At 43.3% G+C, this 20,963-nt stretch overlaps 1 protein-coding gene across 15 annotated transcripts in view; it reads left to right on the top strand.

Moving 5' to 3' along the window:
• LOC125454807 (utrophin) overlaps nucleotides 1–20,963 on the top strand; it is a 572,019-nt gene that overhangs the window by 375,108 nt on the left and 175,948 nt on the right. For 14 of the 15 annotated variants that reach the window (XR_009446113.1, XR_009446114.1, XM_059648282.1 and 11 more), the window contains one exon: nucleotides 17,908–18,037. The exons of the other annotated variant lie outside the window; for it this stretch is intronic. Coding sequence is in view for 12 of the 14 variants with exons in the window: in XM_059648282.1 (XP_059504265.1) it covers nucleotides 17,908–18,037 (130 nt within the window). In the remaining 2 variants the exon portion in view is untranslated. The remainder of the gene's footprint in view (nucleotides 1–17,907; nucleotides 18,038–20,963) is intronic. 15 annotated transcript variants of the gene reach the window in all.

Here is a 20,963-nt window from a genome sequence, read left to right as displayed (position 1 = left end):
TCAATCATCTCAGTCCCTGAAAATCCAACCATATCCTATTGAGATAACATGGTGTGAAGCTGGATGAACACAGAAGGCCAAGCAGCATTAGAGGAACAGGAAAGTTTGGCGTTTCGGGTCGAGGCCCTTCTTCAGAAATGGGGCAAGGGAAGGGGATCCTGAAATAAATAGGGAGACGGGGGAAGCGGATAACAGATGGATAAAGGAGAAGGTAGGGTGAGAGGAGACAGACAGATCAAAGTGGCGAGGTTAGAGCCAGTGAAGGTGAGTATAGGTGGGCAGTTAGTCAGTCTAGGGAGGATGGACAGGCCAAGGAGGCGGGATGAGGTTAGTGGATAGGAGATGAGGGTGGGGCTTGAGGTGGGAGGAATGGTTAGGGAGGTGGGGACTAGCTGGGCTGGTTTTGGGATGTGGTTGGGGGAGGGGAGATTTTGAAGCTTGTGAAATCCATTTTGATACCTTCCCTATTGATCTCATTATTGTAATTGCCAAATCCCACAGCATCACAATCCTACGCTTATCATTAACCACAAACTGAACTGGACAGTCAGATAAGTACTTGGTTACAGGAGCATACTCGGAAGCTTAGAATTCTGCAGCAAGTAATTCATCTCCTGACGAGCCCAAGCCTGACCACCATCTCAAGTATAATTTGGAGTTGTGACAGATAATCATCTATTGCTTGAATTGGTGCGGCTGATCAATGTCAAGATGTTTGACACCATACAGCACAAAGATACCCATTTAAATGACACCCCATCCACCACCATAAATTTTATTCCTTTGATAGCCAGCACACTAAGGCTCTGATGTATAACATCTCCCAGATTTGCTGATGGAAGGCTCCGTCAGCAGCACCTTTTAAACCCAGAGCCACTCTCACAAGGACAGCAGCAGCAAATACATTGGAACACCACAAACCACACGCCATTCTGACTTGGAAATACATCACTGTTCCTTCGCTGTCACTGGGTCAAAATCCTGGAGCTGCCTCCCCATGAGCACTGTGGGTGGACCTACAACAATGGATTGCAACTCATTCAGAATGCGCCTTTACTCTCATCTTCTGAAAATCAATCAGGATTGGTTAACTTTGCCAATGCTGCTCACATTTGATAAATAATTTTCTCAAAATTAGATTAAATAGTTTATTTGAAAATTGCTAATGACTGTTTTAGAGGAAGTTTCATGACACTATAGTAGATTATTCAGGAAATTGTTTGTGAAGCAATGTTTGGGTTTAGAGGGCTGAGTCTTTATGTGAAAATATACTCGGCGTTTCTCTAAAGAATGGATGAATAAATATGGATTTGATAAAGTATTTTAACTTCATATGTGGTTGCATCGAAAGGAAACATTCAAACTTTTAAAGAGTTTCTGAGAAAAGCAAGTTCCTGAAGCTCAAAGTTTTATTATATTATGTAGAAGGTTGAGAGGAGATCTAGTAAAAACTTATGGCCATTCTTATTGCGAATAAATATTAATGACATAGTGATGAAAGTGAATGTACCATTACCAAGTTTACGGAAAACACAAAAGGTGGGAAGACAAGTCATGAGATTGCCAGACTGCCTGCAGAGAGATGTACAAAAGTTAAGAGGCTCAAATTGGAGGATTTTTGACAGTATGGGAATCAAAGGCATTAGGGAAATGGCAGGAAAGTGGTATTGAGGATTGTCAGTAAGTTATGATCTCATTGAGTAGAAGACTTAATGGACTGAATGGCCTTTCTGCTCATTCATCATATCTTAAGAGTAAAATCTGGAGACAATGAAATTCTAATTGAATTAAATATGGAAAATCAGCAAGGACATTTTACATTGCTTAACCCAAAGACAAAGCACAAAAGCACAGATAGCACATTCTTTGAGATGCCTCTTACTTCCAGACCAAAACGTTGCAACAAAAACTCACTAATGTAGAACCAAGAATACAAATATTCATGCAGCTCCTTTCATGATGTGAAATGTCAATGTGATCTGTCACCCACCAGTGACACAATAAGCAATGCTGCAGTAAGGTCAAGACAGACAATTAGGATGATTATTATTGATCAGTTTGGGTATTCAGAGACAGTGAGGGGGTTCTCAGACAATGTTGAACCTCAAAGCACTTACAATCTGGGATTATGGTTTCCCTCCAGCACTACATTACAAAAGAAGAAGAAATGCTGAGAAATCAAAGGTCGAAAAACATGGCATACGTTTTAGGTAACACAAGAAGAAACCAGAGTGTGTCCAAATTCTGTGACAGAATATAATTTTCATACAATGCTTTCCTTTAACATTTGGAAATGAGAAAGTATCTTTCATCAGTGTTGTGTATGTGGCTGCATTATTTCCTCTCAAACTGTGTTCTATTACTGCTGTGAACAAAACAAAAACAGTGTTATGGAGAGATAGCAGGAACTGCAGATGCTGGAGAATCGGAGTTAACGAGGTGTACAACTGGATGAACACAGCAGGCCAAGCAGCATCAGAGGAGCAGGAAAGCTGACGTTTCAGGCCTAGACCCTTCTTCAGAAACGTCAGCTTTCCTACTCCTCTGATGCTTCTTGGCCTGCTGTGCCCATCCAGCTCTACGCCTTGTTGTCTCAGAAACAGTGTTGTTACGGTGATTAGTATGGGTTCTAGCTCTGGCCAACTTTTTGTGCGAAAGGTTGAATATTCATCATTCCAGTTCTTGTGCTCATTTTGCAGGACCTAAATGCCACAGCACAGTGGCTCAGTGGTTAGCACCACTGCCTTACAGTGACAGGGCCCCAGGTTCGATTCCAGTTGTGGCATTGATCCCTATGGCACTTCACTGTTTACAGCTTGCCAACCTGGAAATGACAACCCCTGTACCAAATGTCTGTTCTCTATTATTTGGTCAATCCTCTATCCATGTTAATATATTTTCCCAACACCATGCGGTCTTAATAAAAGTCTTATCTGCTTTAAGTGTGATTATTTTCACAAATACCTTTTTGAATGTTACATCCTTTAATTTATACTACTTGTAATCTCCTCATAGAATTCTTTTAAATCTGTCATGCACAATTTCCTGCTTATGAAGCCGTAGTGACTGTGATTGTATTATGTATTTAAAGTGCTTTGCTATTACATCTTCTATAATAGGCTATTGCATTTTCCAATAACAGACATTAACCTAACTGGCCAGTAGTTATCTTTTTTTGTCTCCTTTCCTTTCGAAAATAAAGGTACTAGTCATAGAACCCCTGCAGCATGAGAGCAGACCACTCGGCCCATAGTGCCCAAACTGACTCTCTGAAGATCATGGCACCCAGATTCAACCACCTGCCCAGCCCCTGCAACCTTGCATTTCCCATGGCTAATCCACCTAATCTGTGCATGTTTGGATTGTGGGAAGAGACCAGAGCAGCTGGAAAAAAACCTATACAGACACGGGGATAAGGTGCAGATTCTTCACAGTAAGTCACCTGAGGGTGGGATTGAACCCAGGTCCCTGCCACTGTGAAACAGCAGCGCTACCCACTGAACCACCATTCTGCTTTAAGTTGAGGGGTGAAAGATATAGGACAGATGTCAGAGGTGGTTTCTTTACTCAGACAGTAGTAAGGGAATGGAACGCTTTGCCTGCAACGGTAGTAGATTCGCTAACTTTAGGTACATGTAAGTCATCATTGGATAAACATATGGACGTACATGGAATAGTGTAGGTTAGATGGGCTTGAGATTGGTATGACAGGTCGGCACAACATCGAGGGCCGAAGGGCCTGTACTGTGCTGTTATATTCTATGTTCTATGCCCTGTGGGGCACTGGGACTTTTTGAGAAGCCAAGGATACTGGGAAGATTGTGATCAGTGCATCAACTATCACTATAGCTATTACTTTTAATATCCTAGGATGCAGCCCTTCGGGCCCAGGGGACATAATGGTCTTTAACCCAATTAGTTTCTCTAGTATCTTTTCCTTAGGACAGTTGTTATTTATATCCTGTCCTATCATTTGCCCTTTGATTATGCAAGAATTTTGGAACACTGTCAGTGTCTTTTACTGTGACTGTATTCATTTGTGGGACATGTGTGTCACTGCCTGGCCAGTATTTCTTGCCCATCCTCAGTTGTTCCTTGAGAAGGTGATGGTGAGCTGCCTTCTTGAACCACTGCATTCCTCCTGCTGTGGGTTGACCCACTGTGCTATTACGGATGGAATTCCGTGATTTTGAGGGGAAGGAATGGCAATGTATGTCCAAGTCAAGATGGTGAGGGACTTGGAAGCGGTGGTGTTCCCGTATGTCTGCTGCCCTTGTACCTCTAGATGGAAGTGGTCTTGGGTTTAGAAGGTGCTGTCTGAGGAGCGTTGTTGAATTTCTGCAATGCATCTTGTAGTTAGTACACACTGCTGCTACTGAACATTGCAGATGGAGGGAGTGGATACTTGTAGATGTTGTACCAATCAAGCAGGCTGCTTTGTCCTGGATGGTGTCAAGCTTCTTGAGTGTTGTTGGAGCTGCACTCATCCAGGCAAGTGGGGAATGTTCCATCATGCTCCTGACCTGTGCCTTTTAGATGGCAGACAGGCTTTGAGGAGTCAGGGGGTGAGTTTTTTGACGTGATATTCCCAGCATCTGGCCTCCTCATGTAGCCACTATGTTAATGTGATGACCAGTTAAGTTTCTGGTCAACGGTAACTCCCAGCTGATAGTGAGGGATTCATCGATGGTAACACCATTGAATGTCAAGAGATGGTGGGTAGATTGTCTCTTAATGGGTGATGGTCATAGCCTGGCATTTGTGTGGTGCACATGTCACTTGCCACTTGTCAGCCCAAGCCTGGATATTGTCCAGATCTTGTTGCACATGAACATGGACTGCTTCAGTATCTGAGAAGTTAAATGGTGCTGAACATTGTGCAAACATCAGCGAACATCCCCACTTCTGACCTTATGATGGAGGGAAGGTCATCGATGAAGTAGCTGAAGATGGTTGGAACTAGGACACTACCCTGAAGAACACCTGCAGAGATCTTCTGGAGCAGAGATGATTGAGTGCCAGCAACCACCGCCACCTTCCTATGTGTCAGGTATGACTCCAACCACCGATGAGTTTGCCTGTGAAACCCATTGATTCCCATTTTGCTCGGGCTCCTTGATGCCACACTCGGTCAAATGCAGCCTTGATGTGAAGGGTTGTCACTCTCATCTCACCTCTGGAATTCAGCTGTTTCGTCCATGTTTGAACCAAGGCTGTGATGAGGTCAGGAACTGAGTGGCCCTGGCAGAACCCAAACTGGGCATAACTGGGCAGGTTATTTCTGAGCACTGTTGATGACACCTTCCATCACTTATGGTTGAGAGTAGACTAATGGAGCAGTAATTGGCTGGGCTGGATTTGTCCTGCTTTTTCTGTACAGGACATACCGGGGCAATTTTCTACATTGTCGGGTAGATACCAGTGTTGTAACAAACTAGAACAGCTTGGCTAGGGCAGCAGCAAGTTCTGGAGCACAAGTCCTCAGTACTGTTGCTGGAATGTTGCCAGAGCCCATAGCCTTTGCAGTATCCAGTGTCCCCAACCATTTCTTGATATCACATGGAGTGAATTGAATTGACTGAAGAGTGGTGGGGATCACTGGAGGAGGCCGAGTTTGATCATCCATTCAGCACTTATGGCTGAAGATTTCTGCAAATGCTTCAGCCTGATCTTTTGCACTGATGTGTTTGGCTCTTCCATCGTTGAGGATGGGGATATTTGTGGTGCCACCTCCTTCAGTGAGTTGTTTTATTGTCCATTGCCATTCACGACTGGATGTGGCAGGGCTGCAGATCTTAGATCTGATCCATGGTGGGATTGATTAGCTGTGTCTATCACTTGCTGCTTTCGCTATTTGGCATGCAAGTATCCCTGTTTGGTGGCTTCACCAAGTTGATTCCTCATCTTCAGGTCTGCCTGGTGCTGCTCCTGGCATGCCCTCCTGCACTCTCCATTAAACCAGGCTTGATGGTAATGGTTGAGTGTGGGACATACTGGGCCACGAAGGTTGTAGATTGTGCTAGAGTACATTTCTGCTGCTGTTGATGGCCCACAGCACCTCATAGATGCCCAGTCTTGAGTGGCTAGATCTATGTGAAGTCTGCCCCATTTACCGCGGTGATAGTGCCACACACACGATGGAGGTTGTTCTCAATGTGAAGGCAGGACTTTGTTCCACAAGGGCTGTGCAATGGTTGCTCTTACCAATACTTTCATGGACAGATGCAATTGCAGCTGGAAGATTAGTAAGGATGAAGTCAAGTATGTTTTTCCCTCTTGTTGGCTCCCTCACCACCTGCCGCAGACCCAGTCTGGCAGCTGTGTCCTTTGGGATCTGACCAGCTCGACCAGTAGCACTGGCGCTGAGCCACTCTTAGCGGTGGATATTGAAATCCCCCACCCAGAATACATTTTGTGCCCTTGCCATCCTCAGTGCTTCCTCTAAGTGTTGTTCAACATTGCAGAGTACTGATTCATCAGCTGAGGGAGGACGGTACGTGGTAATCAGCAAGAGCTTTTCTTGGCCATGTTTAAGTTGAAGCCATGAGGCTTCATGGGGTCTAGAGTCAATGCTGAGGACTCCTAGAGCAACACTGTCCTGACTGTATACCACTGAGCCACCACCTCTGCTGGGTCTGTCCTGCCGGTGAGAGAGGACATATGCAGGGATGGTGATGGTGGAGTCTGGGACATTGTGTGAAAGATATAATTCTGTGAGTTTGACTGTGTCAGACTGTTGATTAACTAATCTATGAGACAGTTCTCCCAATCTTGGCACTAACCCCCAGATGTTAGTGAGGAGGACTTTGCATGGTCGACAGGGTGGTTTCTGCCGTTGTCTTTTCTGGTGCCTCGGTCAATGCCGTGTGATTCATCCAGTTTAATTTCTTTGAGTCTAAGTAGCGGTTGGTACAACTGAGTGGCTTGCTCAGCCATTTTAGAGGGCGTTTGAGAGTCAACCTCATTGCTGTGGTCTGGAGTCACATGTAGGCCAGACCAGGTGAGGGTGGCAGATTTCCTCCCTTGAAGGACATTAGTGACAATGGATTCATGGTGTTGGTAGATTCTTAAGTCCAGACTGTTCTTTAAAATTCAAATTCCACCGTCTGCCACGGTGGGATCTGAACCCAGGTCCCTAGAACATTTTCTGGGTTTCTGGATTAATAGGTTAGTGATCACACCAGTCGGCCTTGATGACTTATGCAAAGAATTTATTCAACTCTTTTGCCATTTCCTGGTCCCCCAATATTATTTCTCCAGCCTCGTTCTCTTAGGGGCTTGTATTAACTTTGGCCTGTCCTCCTTTTTATATATTTAACGAAGTTCCGGTTGCCTGTCCCGATATTATTTGCAAGTTCATTCTCAAAGTTTACCTGCTCCCCTTTTTTTGGTTGTCTTCTACTTTTTAAGTATTTCCCAATCCTCTGGCTTGTGATTAATCTTTGCAACATTATATATTTTCTTTCTTTCTTTCCATTCGATAAAAGGATCCCTTTGCCTTGTAATGTAGGAAAATACAATATAATGTTTTGTTTGTCTTTTCTTGCAATACAGAGTTTTTATATCACATGATACACCACATTTGGATGCTTGTATGCTTGCTTGTTTGCTGATCAAAATCAAATAAGTGAAACAATTGCACTGAGGTCACTGATCAGCCAGCACATGACCCTTCTTGTGCATCGGCTGCGTGGTTACAAGTAGAAAAATGAAGTGTCTGGTTCAGCTCACTGAGACAGAAGCTGTACATTTTGGAAGTTTTGGATTTGACCTTTGAACAGGACTAGTTCCATTTATGTATCTAAGTTAGCTTTATTCACTGTTACACAGTGGAAGGATGACAAAATGGTCAACTCAAGGATGAATCTTGGGAATCTGGATGTAAGTTTGCTCACTGGGCTGGAAGGTTAGTTTTCAGACGTTTCGCCACCATTCTAGGTAACATCAGTGAGCCGCTGGTGTCATGTCCCGTTCTCTATTTATGTGTTTAGGTTTCCTTGGATTGGTGTCATTTCCTGTGTTGATGTCATTTCCTGTTCTTTTTCTCAGAGGGTGGTAGATGGGCTCCAAAACAATGTGTTTGTTGATGGGGTTCCAGTTGGAATGCCATGCTTCTAGGAATTCTCGTGTGTGTCTCTGTTTGGCTTGTCCTCGGATGGATGTGTTGTCCCAATCAAAGTTGTGTCCTTCCTCATCTATATGTAAGGATACTAGTGATAGTGGCTCATGTCTTTCTGTGGCTAGTTGATGTTCATGTGTCCTGGTGGCTAGCTTTCTGCCTGTTTGTCCAATGTAGTGTTTGTCACAGCTCTTGCAAGGTATTTTGTAAATGACGTTCATTTTGCTTGTTGCCTGTATAGGGTCTTCTAAGTTTATTAGCAGCTGTTTTAGTGTGTTGGTGGATTTGTGGGCTACCATGATGCCAAGAGGCCTGAGTAGTCTGGCTGTCATTTCCGAGATGTCTTTGATGTAGGGGAGAGTGGTTATGGTTTCTGGGCACGTTTTGTCTGTTTGTTTGGGTTTGTTGCTGAGAAATCGGGACATAACACCGGCGCTTCACTGGAGCCTCACTGATGATGTTACCTAGAATGGTGACGAAACGTCTGAAGACGAACCTTCCAGCTGAGCAAGCAAACTTACATCCAGAACCTCAACCTGAGCTACAAATCTTCCCAAAACTCGCTAGAATCTTGGGGATGTTTACGAATAACTGCACAGTATTTAGCATCTACAGCAAGATGTGGATAATACTCGAGCTTGGACAGATGAGTGCCAAATAACGTTTGCACCACAAAAGTGCCAGGCAATGATCATCTCTAACAAGAGATAATCTCACCATCTTCCTTTGTTGAGTTTCGATACTGAAATTCTGTTATCAACATCATGGGCGTTACTACTGACTTGAAACTGCATGAGATAAGCCATATAAATACTGTGGTTACAAGAGCACGTCTGGGAATCGTGGTCAGTATCTCATCTCCTATCTCCCCAAAGCTTGTCCATCTCCGACAAGGCAAAGTTGGGAGTGTGTTGGAATATGATTGCCTGGATGCTGCAGCTCCAGTAACACTCAAGAAGCTTGATACCATCCATGCTTGATTGGCATCATTTCCATCACCTTAGCATTCATGTTTGTCTACTGCTGATAGACAATGGGGGCATTGTGTACCATCTACAAAATGCACTGCAATAACTCATCTGACAGCAGTTCCCACTAGAAAAACAAGGGTAGTTCACCTGTATTGAGAACACCATCACCTGAAAGTTCCCTCAGATGCCATCCTGTCTTGGAAATATATTGCTGTTCCTTCAATGCTGCTGGGCCAAAATCCTGGAATTCTCTCCCAAACAGTACTGTGGTTTACCTACTCTACCTGGACTGCAGTGATTTAAGAATACAGCTCACCACCACCTTCTCAAGGACAATTAGAGATGGGCAATATATGTTTGGTTTAGCTAGCATTGTCCACAACCCTGGAAAGAATGGAAAAAAAGTAAATGGGAAAAGGTGTAACAGATGAGTTTTAATGAAAGTAAGTGTAAAAAAGTAAGAGTTTTGGTAGGATCAGAACTCTGCTATGCTGTCACTTTCAGTCATGAATGTCAGTGGACAATTAAATAACAACCCAGAGTAAGAGGCTGTGATGTCTTAGCCCAAAATTTAAGTGAAGACGACAAGAATGAAGTGTTAACATTCATTTTTGGGTCAGAACTGTAAAATAAATTATCCATCTTGCTGTTCTCCTGAGTTTTCCAGTATCCCATTTATGGTAGTTGGTGATATCCTAAAAGCTGGCTATTCTGGAGACAGCAAATACTATGGTCTTTTGAAGAAATCCTCATTGATATGTTCTGGGATCTCAGCCACCCTTGTTCCAGTTTGACCCTGGAATCAACCTGACAGTATGGAAAAGTGCCCAGGCATGTCCTGTCTGTAAAAAGTAGAAGAAATCCAATTCAACCAATTAATGACCCATCATTCCTCTCAATTATCATCAAAGTGATGGAAGTTTATCAAAGTGTAGTTAAGTGTCTCTTTAAAGAATGGGTTACTTTGGCTGAGTATGGGTCAAAGTCATGGAACTTACTTCGTAACAGCACTACAGGTTTACTCACCCCATGTATTGCAGCAGTTTAGAAGGCCATTCACACCACCTTCACAAGGACCATTAGAAATGGGCAATAAGTGCTAACTTAGCCAGTGGTGTCCACAACATGTGAACAAATTAAAAAAACAAGCTTACACAGAATAATGTGGCTTTGTAATGTTTAGTTTGGATTCTGCCAAGACCGCTAGCCTCTGATAGCTATTATAATCTTAGTCCAAGCATGAACAAAGAAGCTGAATGGTGAGGTAAGGATGACTGCTCTTGACATGAAGGCAGCATTTGACCAAGTATGTCATTGAGGATTGTGAACAAAATTGAAGTCGGTGGAAATGGAAGGTAAAACTCTCCACTGGTTAGAGTCATACCTAGCACAAAGGCATGTAGTGGTGATAGTAGAAGCACAGTCATCCCAGTCCTAGGATGTTGTTGGAGCAGGTAGTGTGTTTGGCCCAACCTCCTTCAACTGACCTTCACCCTGTCTTCTGTTCAGAGGTCAAGAAGTTGACTGATGCTCAAACATAACTTCATTTGCAAATTCTCAAATAATGAAGCAGTCCTTGATAGACTGCAGCAAGACAGCATTCTGATTTGAGATGGAAAGTGGATGCTAACTCCCACACCACACAAGTGTCAAACAATGACTGTGCCCAGTCTGAGAGAGTAAACCATCACCTGCTTTCATTGACATGACCATCCCTGAATTTCTGATCTTTAACATCCTAGAGGAATAACATTAACCAGAAACTGAACTTGATAAGGCTGATAAATACCGTGGCTACAGGAGCAGTTCAGGTACTGTGTATTCTTTGACAAATGACTCACCACCTGACTTCCCAAAGTCTTTCCACTATCTCTGAGACACGAATCAGGAATCTGATTGATTACACGCCTGGAGCTCCATAGCATCCAAGTACCTCAACGTGATAGGAGGACATAGCCTCTTGATAGGCAATCCACAGTATACCTCAAGTATCCATTCTACTACCAGTGCTTAGGGTTATTAGTTTGTATCATCTACAAGATGTACTTTAACAGCTCACCAAGATTTCTTCAACAGCACCTTTCAACCCCAGGGCTTCCTGCTGCCCTAGAAGGAGAAGAGTGGCTGGTGCACTGGAATCTTTCCTTCCTGTCCAAGTTGTCCTCTGCAGCAAACAGCAAATATACGGCTGTTCCTTTAGTCTTTAGTGTTTTGGTGCAGTGACACAGTCTCCCTCCCAGTGTTGGCAAGACAAAAGAACTGATCATTGATTTTAAGGACCAAGGAGGAGAACATGCCCTGATATACATCAATGGAGCTGAGGTTGAGAGGGTGGAGTGTGTCAAGTTCCCTGGTGTGATGATAACTGATAACCTGTCCTGGAGGTAGATGCAGCAGTCAACAGGATACAACAACACCTCCTCTTCCTCACACAGCTCAACCAATTTGGCATGTCTATAATGACCGTTGCCAATTTCTACAGATGCACCATTGAAAGTAAACTATCTGGATGCATAATGACCTGGTATGGCAACTGCTCTGCCCAGGACCATAAGAAACTACAGAAGGTAGTGTGCACAGCTCAGACTGTTACAAAAGCCAACCTTACATCTGTGCACTCCATTTACATTTCTTGTTGCCTCAGAAAGGCTGCCAGCATCATCAAAGACCTCTCCCACCCCAGTGATGCTCTTCTACAACCTCTTCCATCAGGTAGAAGCTTGAACAGATGCACTAACAGCTTCTTCCCTGCTATTAGTTGACTGATTAATGGACTCTCTGACTTCAAATAAGTTGGTCTTCTTTGTGCACCTCCTGTGCAGTGGAACTTGTATGCCTCACTCTGTCTCAACACTGTATCATCTGTATGTCCTTGTTTGCCATGATCTCCCTGTATCGTTTGTAAACAAAGCTTTTCACTGTATTTAGGTACGTGTGACTACAATAAATCAAATAAATCAGATCAAATGCTGGGCCAGACTCCTGGCAATCCCGATCGATCAGCCTTGTGCAGAGTGTCTATCCCAGATGAACTCTTGCAGTCCATGAAGATGGTTCAGTGCCTTTGCAACAGTGATAATGGGTGACCAATGTATGCCGAATGCAGGACCAACATAGAACCATAGAAATGATATAAACCAGAAGGGAGCCATTCAGCCATCTTTGTCCATGCTGACCCAAAGACATCTGATGCCTTTTTCAATCCCAAATTGTTATAAACGTATGTGGACCTGCAACACTTAAGGTGCAGATCCAGGTACTTCTTAAAAGAGTTTAGAGTCTCTTTGTCCAACACCAATTCAGGCAGCAAATTCCTGACACCCATCACCTTCTGCATAAAACGGGTTTTCCCACATCCCCTCTAATCCTTCTGCCACTTAGTTTGACTCTGTAACTGCTGATTTTTGAATTCTCTGCCAAGGGAAGCAGCTTCCTCCTGTCTACACTATCTCTACCCCTCACCGTTTTGTATACCTCCATCATATCATCCCTCAGACTTTTCTGTTCCAAGGAAAACAGCCTCAAATTTACAATTCTCCAGCTTTGGCAATATTTTAGTAAATCTTTTCTGCACTCAGAGTTATTATATACTTCCTGGAATGTGATGAACACAACTGCACACACTACTCCAGTTGTGGCGTCATCAGTGTCCTGTACAGTTTTATCATTATATCCTTACTTTGGTAATCTACACTTTTGCCAATGAGGCAAAGCATTCCCTCCTTACTGACCTGTAGTGCTACCTTTAGGAACCTGTTCACTTCCACACTAAGATCCCCCACTTCATCTACCCCTCTCGGCATGTTCCCATTTATTGTGTATTCCCTTTACTGTTTGACCTCATGAAAAGCGTTACATCACACCTATCAGAGTTGTGCTCCGTCTGTCACTTGCCTGCCTTTTCTGCCAACCCATCGAATGTAATTTTGGAACTTGGAGACATCCGTTGTCCTATCCACTTTACATCCAATTTTTGCGTTGTCTGCAAATTTACCAATTGTGCCCCCCATGGTCAAGTCTGATTCGTTCATCTATTAAAAATAAACACGGGTCCCAAAATCAAGCCCTGTGAAACACCAATGGAAACTGTTTTCCATTCATAAGCACAGCCATCAACAATTACCCTTGTTTCCTGCCACTAAGCCGATTAGTCAACACATTACTCCGTATCCCATGAGATTTTACTTTTTTGCACTTCTCATTGGGGACGTTATCAATTGCTTTGCTAAAATCCATGTAGACAAATTCATTGCGCAACCCTCATCGATCCTCCTTGCCACTTTAAAGAATTCAACTAAATTTGTAAGGAATGACCTTAACTTGACAAAGCCTTGCTGACTATCCATGACTAATCCATGCCTTTCTAAGATGGTTTATTTGATTTCTCAGATCAATTTTAAAATTTTCCCGCCACTAACGTAAGACAAGCAGGCTTTTAATTGTTTGGCATTTCCTTTGTACCCTTTATAAACAATGGAACCACATTTATATTCCTTCTCTAATTGATTTAAAACAAAACTTGCCCTGAAGGTGATTAGTTTAGTCTTGCATGTGCTGGTGCTACCTTCCGAATGGAGGGAGGGGTCTTTTCATCCAATTTCCCTACTTGTTTCCTTTGTTTTAATTTTCGTTTCTTGTAAATATTTCACCCAGTTCCCTTTTAACTGAAGCACTAGATTTTGCTTGAATAGTTACTTGCAGTAAAAACATTCCCTATTCCATTATATGGAAATTTTTCCTCTAACTTTCTCATCGTTGTTGTGTGAACAAATCCTGGCCTGAATCACAAGAAACAAACTGTGTCTTTTCAGAATTTTTTTTTGTTTGTTTGGTGTCTTATCTCATGAAAAACAAAAATCAAGCTCTGTTTTTCTGAAACTGAGACAGCAACATGAGAAGCTGTAAGTTCTTCAGTATGCTTGGGAGATACAGAGTGAATTGTCCCAGTAACCAGATGTTCCACAACATGGTTCTATGCTTGTGACCATTGGCCTTTAGATTGATCTCATCTGCCCAGTATAGGAGAACCAGCCTTTGCATGCTAGAATAGACCAATCACAAAGTCACCAATTGTAAGACCACAAGACATAGGAGTGGAAGTAAGACCAGTCGGCCCATCAAGTCCATTCTGCCATTTAAATCATGGCTGATGGGCATTTCAGTTCCACTTCCCTGCACTCTCGCCGTGGCCCTTGATTCCTTCTGAGATCAAGAATTTGTCGATTTCCGCCTTGAAGGCATCCAACGTCCCAGCCTCCACAGCACTCCGTGGCAATGAATTCCACAAGCCCGCCACTCTCTGGCTGAAGAAATGTCGTCTCATTACAGTTTTAAATTTACCGCCTCTAATTTTAAGGCTGTGCCCATGGGTCCTAGTTTCCCTGCCTGACGGAAACAACTTCCTAGCGTCCACACCTTATAAACCATTATATTATCTTGTAAGTTTCTATTAGATCTCCCCTCAATCTTCTAAACTCTAATGAGTACAATCGCAGGATCCTTATCCTACCATTCCAGAGATCATCCGTGTGAATCTCCGCTGGACACGCTCCAGGGCTAGTATGTTCTTGCTGTGATGTGGGGCCCAAAATTGGACACAGTATTCTAAATGGGGCCTAACTAGAGCTTTGTAAAGCCTCAGAAGCACATTGCTGCTTTTATATTCTTGTGATAAACGACAACATTACATTCGCTTTCTTAATTACGGACTCTACCTGCAAGTTAACCTTTAGAGAATCCTGGACCAACACTCCCAGATCCATTTGTACTTCTGCTTTGCAAATTTTCTCACCGTTTAGAAAATAGTCCATGCCTGTATTCTTTTTTCCAAAGTGCAAAACCTCACATTGAGTTTCATCAGCCATTTCCTGGACCACTCTCCTAAACTGTCTAAATCTTTCTGCAGCTTCCCCACCCCCTCAGTACTACCTGCCAGTCCACCTATTTTTGTATCATCGGCAGACTTCGCCAGAATGCCCCCAATTCCTTCATCCAGATCATTAATCTATACGGTGAACTGCTGCGGCCCCAACACTGAACCCTGCGGGACACCACGTTACTGGTTGCCATTCCGAAAAAGTTCCTTTTATGCCAACTCTCTGCCTTCTGTCAGACAGCCAATCCTCAATCCAAGCCAGTAATTCATCTCAAACACCATGGGCCCTCACCTTGCTCAGCAGCCTCCCGTGAGGCACTGTATCAAAGGCCTTTTGGAAGTCTAGATAGATAACATCTACTGTGCTTCCCTGGTCTAACATACTTGTTACCTCTTCAAAGAATTCTAACAGGTTTGTCAGGCACGATCTCCCCTTACTAAAACCATGCTGACTTGTTCTAATCTGACCCTGCACTGCCAGGAATTTAGAAATCTCATCCTTGACAATGGATTCTAGAATTTTACCAACTACCGAGGTTAGGCTAATCGGCCTATAATTTTCCATCTTTTGCCTTGATCCTTTCTTAAACAAGGGGATTACTACAGCAATTTTCCAATCATCTGGGACTTTCCCTGACTCCAGTGACTTTTGAAAGATCACAACCGAAACCTCCGCTATTTCCTCAGCCACCTCCCTCAGAACTCTAGGATGTAGCCCATCGGGACCAGGAGATTTATCAATTTTTAGACCCTTTAGCTTTTCTAGCACTTTCTCTTTTGTAATGCCTACCATGCTCAGCTCTGCCCCCTGGCTCTCCCTAATTGTTGGCATACTACTCATGTCTTCTACTGTGAAGACTGACGCAAAGTACTTATTCAGTTCTTCAGCTATTTCCTTATCTCCCATCACTAGCCTTCCAGCATCAGTTTGGAGCGGCCCAATATCTACTTTTGCCTCTCGTTGGTTTCTTATGTATTGGAAGAAGCTTTTACTATCCTTTCTAATATGACTAGCTAGCCTACCTTCATATCTGATCCTCTCCTTCCTCATTGTTCTCTTTGTTATCCTCTGTTTGTTTTTGTAGCCTTCCCAATCTTCTGATTTCCCAGTGCTCTTGGCCACTTTATAGGCTGTCTCTTTTTCTTTGATATATTTCCTGACTTCCTTTGTCAGCCATGGCTGTCTAATCCCACCCCGGATAATCTTTCTTTTCTTTGGGATGAACCTCTGTACTGTGTCCTCAATTACACCCAGAAACTCCTGCCATTTTTGCTCTACTATCTTCCCCGCTAGGCTCTGCTTCCAGTCGATTTTCATCAATTCCTCTCTCATGCCCCAGTAATTACCTTTATTTAACTGTAACAACATTACATCCGATTTTGCCTTCTCTCTTTCAAACTGCAGATTAAACTCTACCATATTATGATTGCTGCTTTCTAAGTGTTCCCTTACTTTAAGGTATTTTATAAAGTCTGGCTCATTACATCGCACTAAGTTCAGAATAGCCTGCTCCCTTGTGGGCTCCATCACAAGCTGTTCCAAAAAGCCATCCTGCGAACATTCCATGAATTCCTTTTCTGTGGATCCACCAGAAACATTTTTTACCCAATCCACCTGCATATTGAAGTCCCCCATGATCACCGTGACCTTACCTTTCTGACATGCCCTATCTATTTCTCGGTGCATCTTGCGCCCCTGGTCCTGATCACTGTTAGGAGGTCTGTACATAACTCGCAGTGTAGTTTTTTTTGCCTTTGTGGTTCCTCAATTCCACCCACACAGACTCCACATCTTCTGCCCCTATGTCATTCAGTGCCGTAGATTTAATTTCATTCTTAACTAACAAGGCAACCCCACCCCCTCTGCCCACCTCCCTGTCTTTTCGATATGTTGTGAATCCTTGGATGTTTAACTGCCAGTCCTGAACTCCCTGCAGCCATGTGTCTCTGTGCGGCCTACCACCTCATAATCATTCAAGAGAATTTGTGCTGTTAAATTCATCTACATTGTTGCGAATACTACGAGCGTTTAGATGACGTGCCTTAATGCTAACTTTCTTATTATTAGAGGTTGGAAATTCCAAGATATGTCTTAAACTGTCCTTCCTTTTTGCTTTATTCCTAGTCTGCCTCGAGCTTAAATCCACCTGTACACATGCTATCCTGTTGCTTATCTTTTCATTTAACTCCACACTCCCTGTCTCTTTCACTTTCCCTTCCCCCCGACTCAGAAGTTTAAAGTCCTACTGACCACCCTATTTATCCTTTTCGCTAGAACACTGGTTCCAGATCGGTTCAGGTGGAGACCGTCCCAATGGTACAGAATAAGAGATGCTTTGTCTACCTTCCCTGCATTTGGCCTTACTATTGAAATGTGTTTTACAATTATGTGGCTTCTATCACATGCTAGTAACTGTTTGGAGCCACAGGTAAGAGCTAGTGAAGGTGAGGATGAACCCAGCATGAGCTGCTTTAAAAAAAAGTGAATCAAACAAATTTTTTTGCCCACTCTCTTAGTCCCTCCAAATCCTCTTGAAGCATCTTTGTATCTTCCTCTCAGTTCTCATTTCCAACCTGTGGTGTGATTTATCAGTCACGGTGTTTTTCTGTAAATATGCCTATTTTCATCCTTTGTTCCCATCCGCAGATTAGCACATTTAATATTAAGAACATCCTCTTGCTGAATATAGCCCTTGTAATGGGCACTAACACATTGTGTCAGCATTGCTTGACTGATGCTTAAGGTTGTGGTAGTAATTAGTCTTTCTACATTAAAGGTACTTTCAATATTAGAAACTTAAGTGATTGACTACTTCATTGGAACCTAATACAATTATCAGTGTTCTTTCTTCTTGATAGTGCTAATTGATTGGATTTATTAAAAGGAAATGCACAGCGTTGCTTTCAAATGAGATAATTTCTTAATGGAATTTCACGTGCAGGCACTCAGACTTGAACTAATGGATAAGGAGGAGACAATCATAACTGCTTTGGATTCAGCTCGGTTATTCCTTGCAGATCAGCCCATAGAAGGGCCAGAGGAGCCGCGCCGACACCTTCATGTTAAAACAGGTCAGCCACTTAATCTATGGCAGGAACAACCACTTTTCTGTAGAACACTTGGCCTTATAGAGCAGTAAGAGATTAGAAATAAAGTAATGCCAAGCTGGAGAGTGAGAAATAATGCAGGGACTCGTATGTTTTGCATTGTTATTGAAAGAAACCTGTTACAGCAGGTGACAGAAGATTCTGTGACAGTTACTGAGAATTGTTTGTTGTGGGAACAATGGAAAATGTTTCCACTCACCTAGTGATTGTGGTAACTTCAAATTATTAGAAAATTTATAGAACAGCATCTTGAAATATGCTTTTACATTTTCACAAAAAGTTACATGACTTTACCTTCTGCCATGTGTTCTTAATTACCATATTCAAAAGCAAAAAGCATGTGTTTACTGTCCGACCATATTTTGGAGATGTATTGATGTGTCTTATTTTCAGAGGACAGTTTTCTGCGTGCCGCTAGATTTACATTAGCCATACCAAAATGCTGCCTTAGCCTTAGACAGAGATCAACTGACTTTGCGGAAATGGAGAATCATTAATGAATCCAGTTACTTTCTGATCTGACAGCTTTATGGCATCTGTCCTGGATAACAGTTAGATCTGGTAATCTCAATTGATAGAGTGTGAATGTGTAGTGATGCATTTTGGGAGCTCTGATAAGTGAAAGATTTTCACAATGATTAGTAGATCCCTAGAGAGCACTGAGAAACAAATGGACCTTGGTGTCCAAAAGCAAGAGTTCATTGACCTCTGCTTCTGGCCTTTCAGGCAATGTTGGATCCAACACTCCACTTAGCCTTAGATCCCATGAGCTCTTGCCTTGTTGACTAGTCTGCTATGACTGACCTTATCAAAAACATATAGACCACATCAGATGAATTTCCCTCATCAATACTTCTGATATCTCCTCAATAAAAATTAGATATAATTTGCAAACCATGGCATTACCTCAACAAAACCATGCTGATTATCCCTGATCATTCCATGTTTCTCCAAGTGCAGAGACATTTTGTCCCTTAGAATTCTTTCTGATAACTTACCCACCACCAAGGTTAGACTGGCTTGTAACTTCTGGACCTATCCTTTCTTCTTTTATATAAAAGTATTAGCGGTCCTCTGGCACCTTAGCTGTGGCCAGAAATGACTTGAAAATCTTTGCCAGGATCCCTGATATCTCCTCCCCTGCTTTGTAAAGTCATACAGTATAGAAACAGACTCACTGTGTCAACATCATTGCCAACTAACAAACATCAAACTACTAATCCCATTTACCTGCACTGAGTCATTACCTACCATACCCTGGCCCTTTAAATGCTCATCTGTTGCTTCGTAAATATTGCAAGTGTACCTGCCTTCTCCACCTCGTCAAGCAGCATATTACATGTTTGTATCACTTTTGGTGAAAACACTTTCCTCAGATGCCCTCTAAATCGCTTACAGTTCACCTGAAATCTATGCCCTCTGACTTAAACTCGTCTACAGTTGGGAAATGATTCTCACAATCAATCTATGCCTCTCACAATTTTGTATAAGTCGATCAGATTTCCTCTCAGCCTGCTCTGCTGCATGGAAAACGCACTTAGCCTATCAGTTTCTCCTCATAAAACTTGCATTAAATCACAAAACAACACCCCTGAAACATATACTATCAACAAACCTGGCCAACATCTCTGTCTCCGGCTTGCTACAGTGTTCCAGTGAAGCCCAGCGCAAGCAGAAAGAACACCTCATTTTCCACTTGGGGACCTGACAGCCCTCCAGACTCAACATTGAGTTCAGTAATTTTAGGGCCTAAACTCTCCCATATCCCAGCCCCCACACCCCCACCCCACACACCAGGCTTTGTTACCATGTAGCCTGCCACTACACACTCCCTGTTGTTAGTGACTAACAGTCCCCATTCACAACTGTTCACCCTCCCAGCCTGATCGTTAGCAACTCCTTTGTCTGTCCAACTGTCTTTCTCTCTCTTTGGGCTCTATCCTATTGTTTACTCCCTACCCCACCCTCCTCCCTATTTTCTGCACATAAACTGCCGTTTTCCCAGCCACCATCAGTTCTGAGGAACGGTCACCAGACCAGAAATGTAAGTTCTGTTTTCTCCTCCAACATATGCTGCCACACCTGCTGAGCTTTTCCAGCAACTTTGTTTTTGTTCATCATTTACAGCATCCGCAGTTCTTTTGGTTTTTATCAACAAACCTGTCAGACTCACCAATGCTTTGTAATGCTCCCACTTGTTGCTCAATACCCTGTGCTCAAGTTGCTCTAATAAGAGGCATCTTCTGTACACATGGTCATGCAGACCAGCAGGAGCACTCTGCATTTGACATGTAGTGTAGGATGCGCCAGTCATGGGCCAGACCTTAATTCCAGGCATACCTTAACTCAACAGAACACTGATCTTTGCTTTTAACTTACTCTTACTCCTGCTTAATTGTAGGGGACAAAAACCGGTGTTCCCTCTCAGGTCTCTACAGGTATGCCTGCTTTTCAGTAAGAGTTTTATCTCGCCCACTCCTCTCAATAACATTCTTTGACTGTCACTGGGCCCTCACCCACTCCTCTCAGTAACACTGACTGTCTCGGGGCCCTCACCCGCTCCTCTCAGTAACACTGCCCGTCACAGGGCACTCACCCGCTCTTATCAGTAACACTCTCTGTCACAGGGCCCTCACCCCCTCCTCTCAGTAACACTGCCCGTAACAGGGCCCTCACCCACTCCTCTCAGTAACACTGTCTGCCTGTCACAGGGCCCTCACCGCTCCTCTGACACTGCCTGTCACAGAGCCCTCACCCGCTCCCCTCAGTAACACTGACTGTCACAGCGCCCTCACCTGCTCCCCTCAGTAACACTGACTGCCAGTAACAGGGCCCTCACCTGCTCCCCTCAGTAACACTGACTGCCCGTAACAGGGCCCTCACCTGCTCC

Source organism: Stegostoma tigrinum, chromosome 9 (assembly GCF_030684315.1).
Source record: "Stegostoma tigrinum isolate sSteTig4 chromosome 9, sSteTig4.hap1, whole genome shotgun sequence".
Lineage (NCBI taxonomy): Eukaryota > Metazoa > Chordata > Chondrichthyes > Orectolobiformes > Stegostomatidae > Stegostoma > Stegostoma tigrinum.
This window is presented reverse-complemented; position numbering and strand designations above follow the sequence as displayed.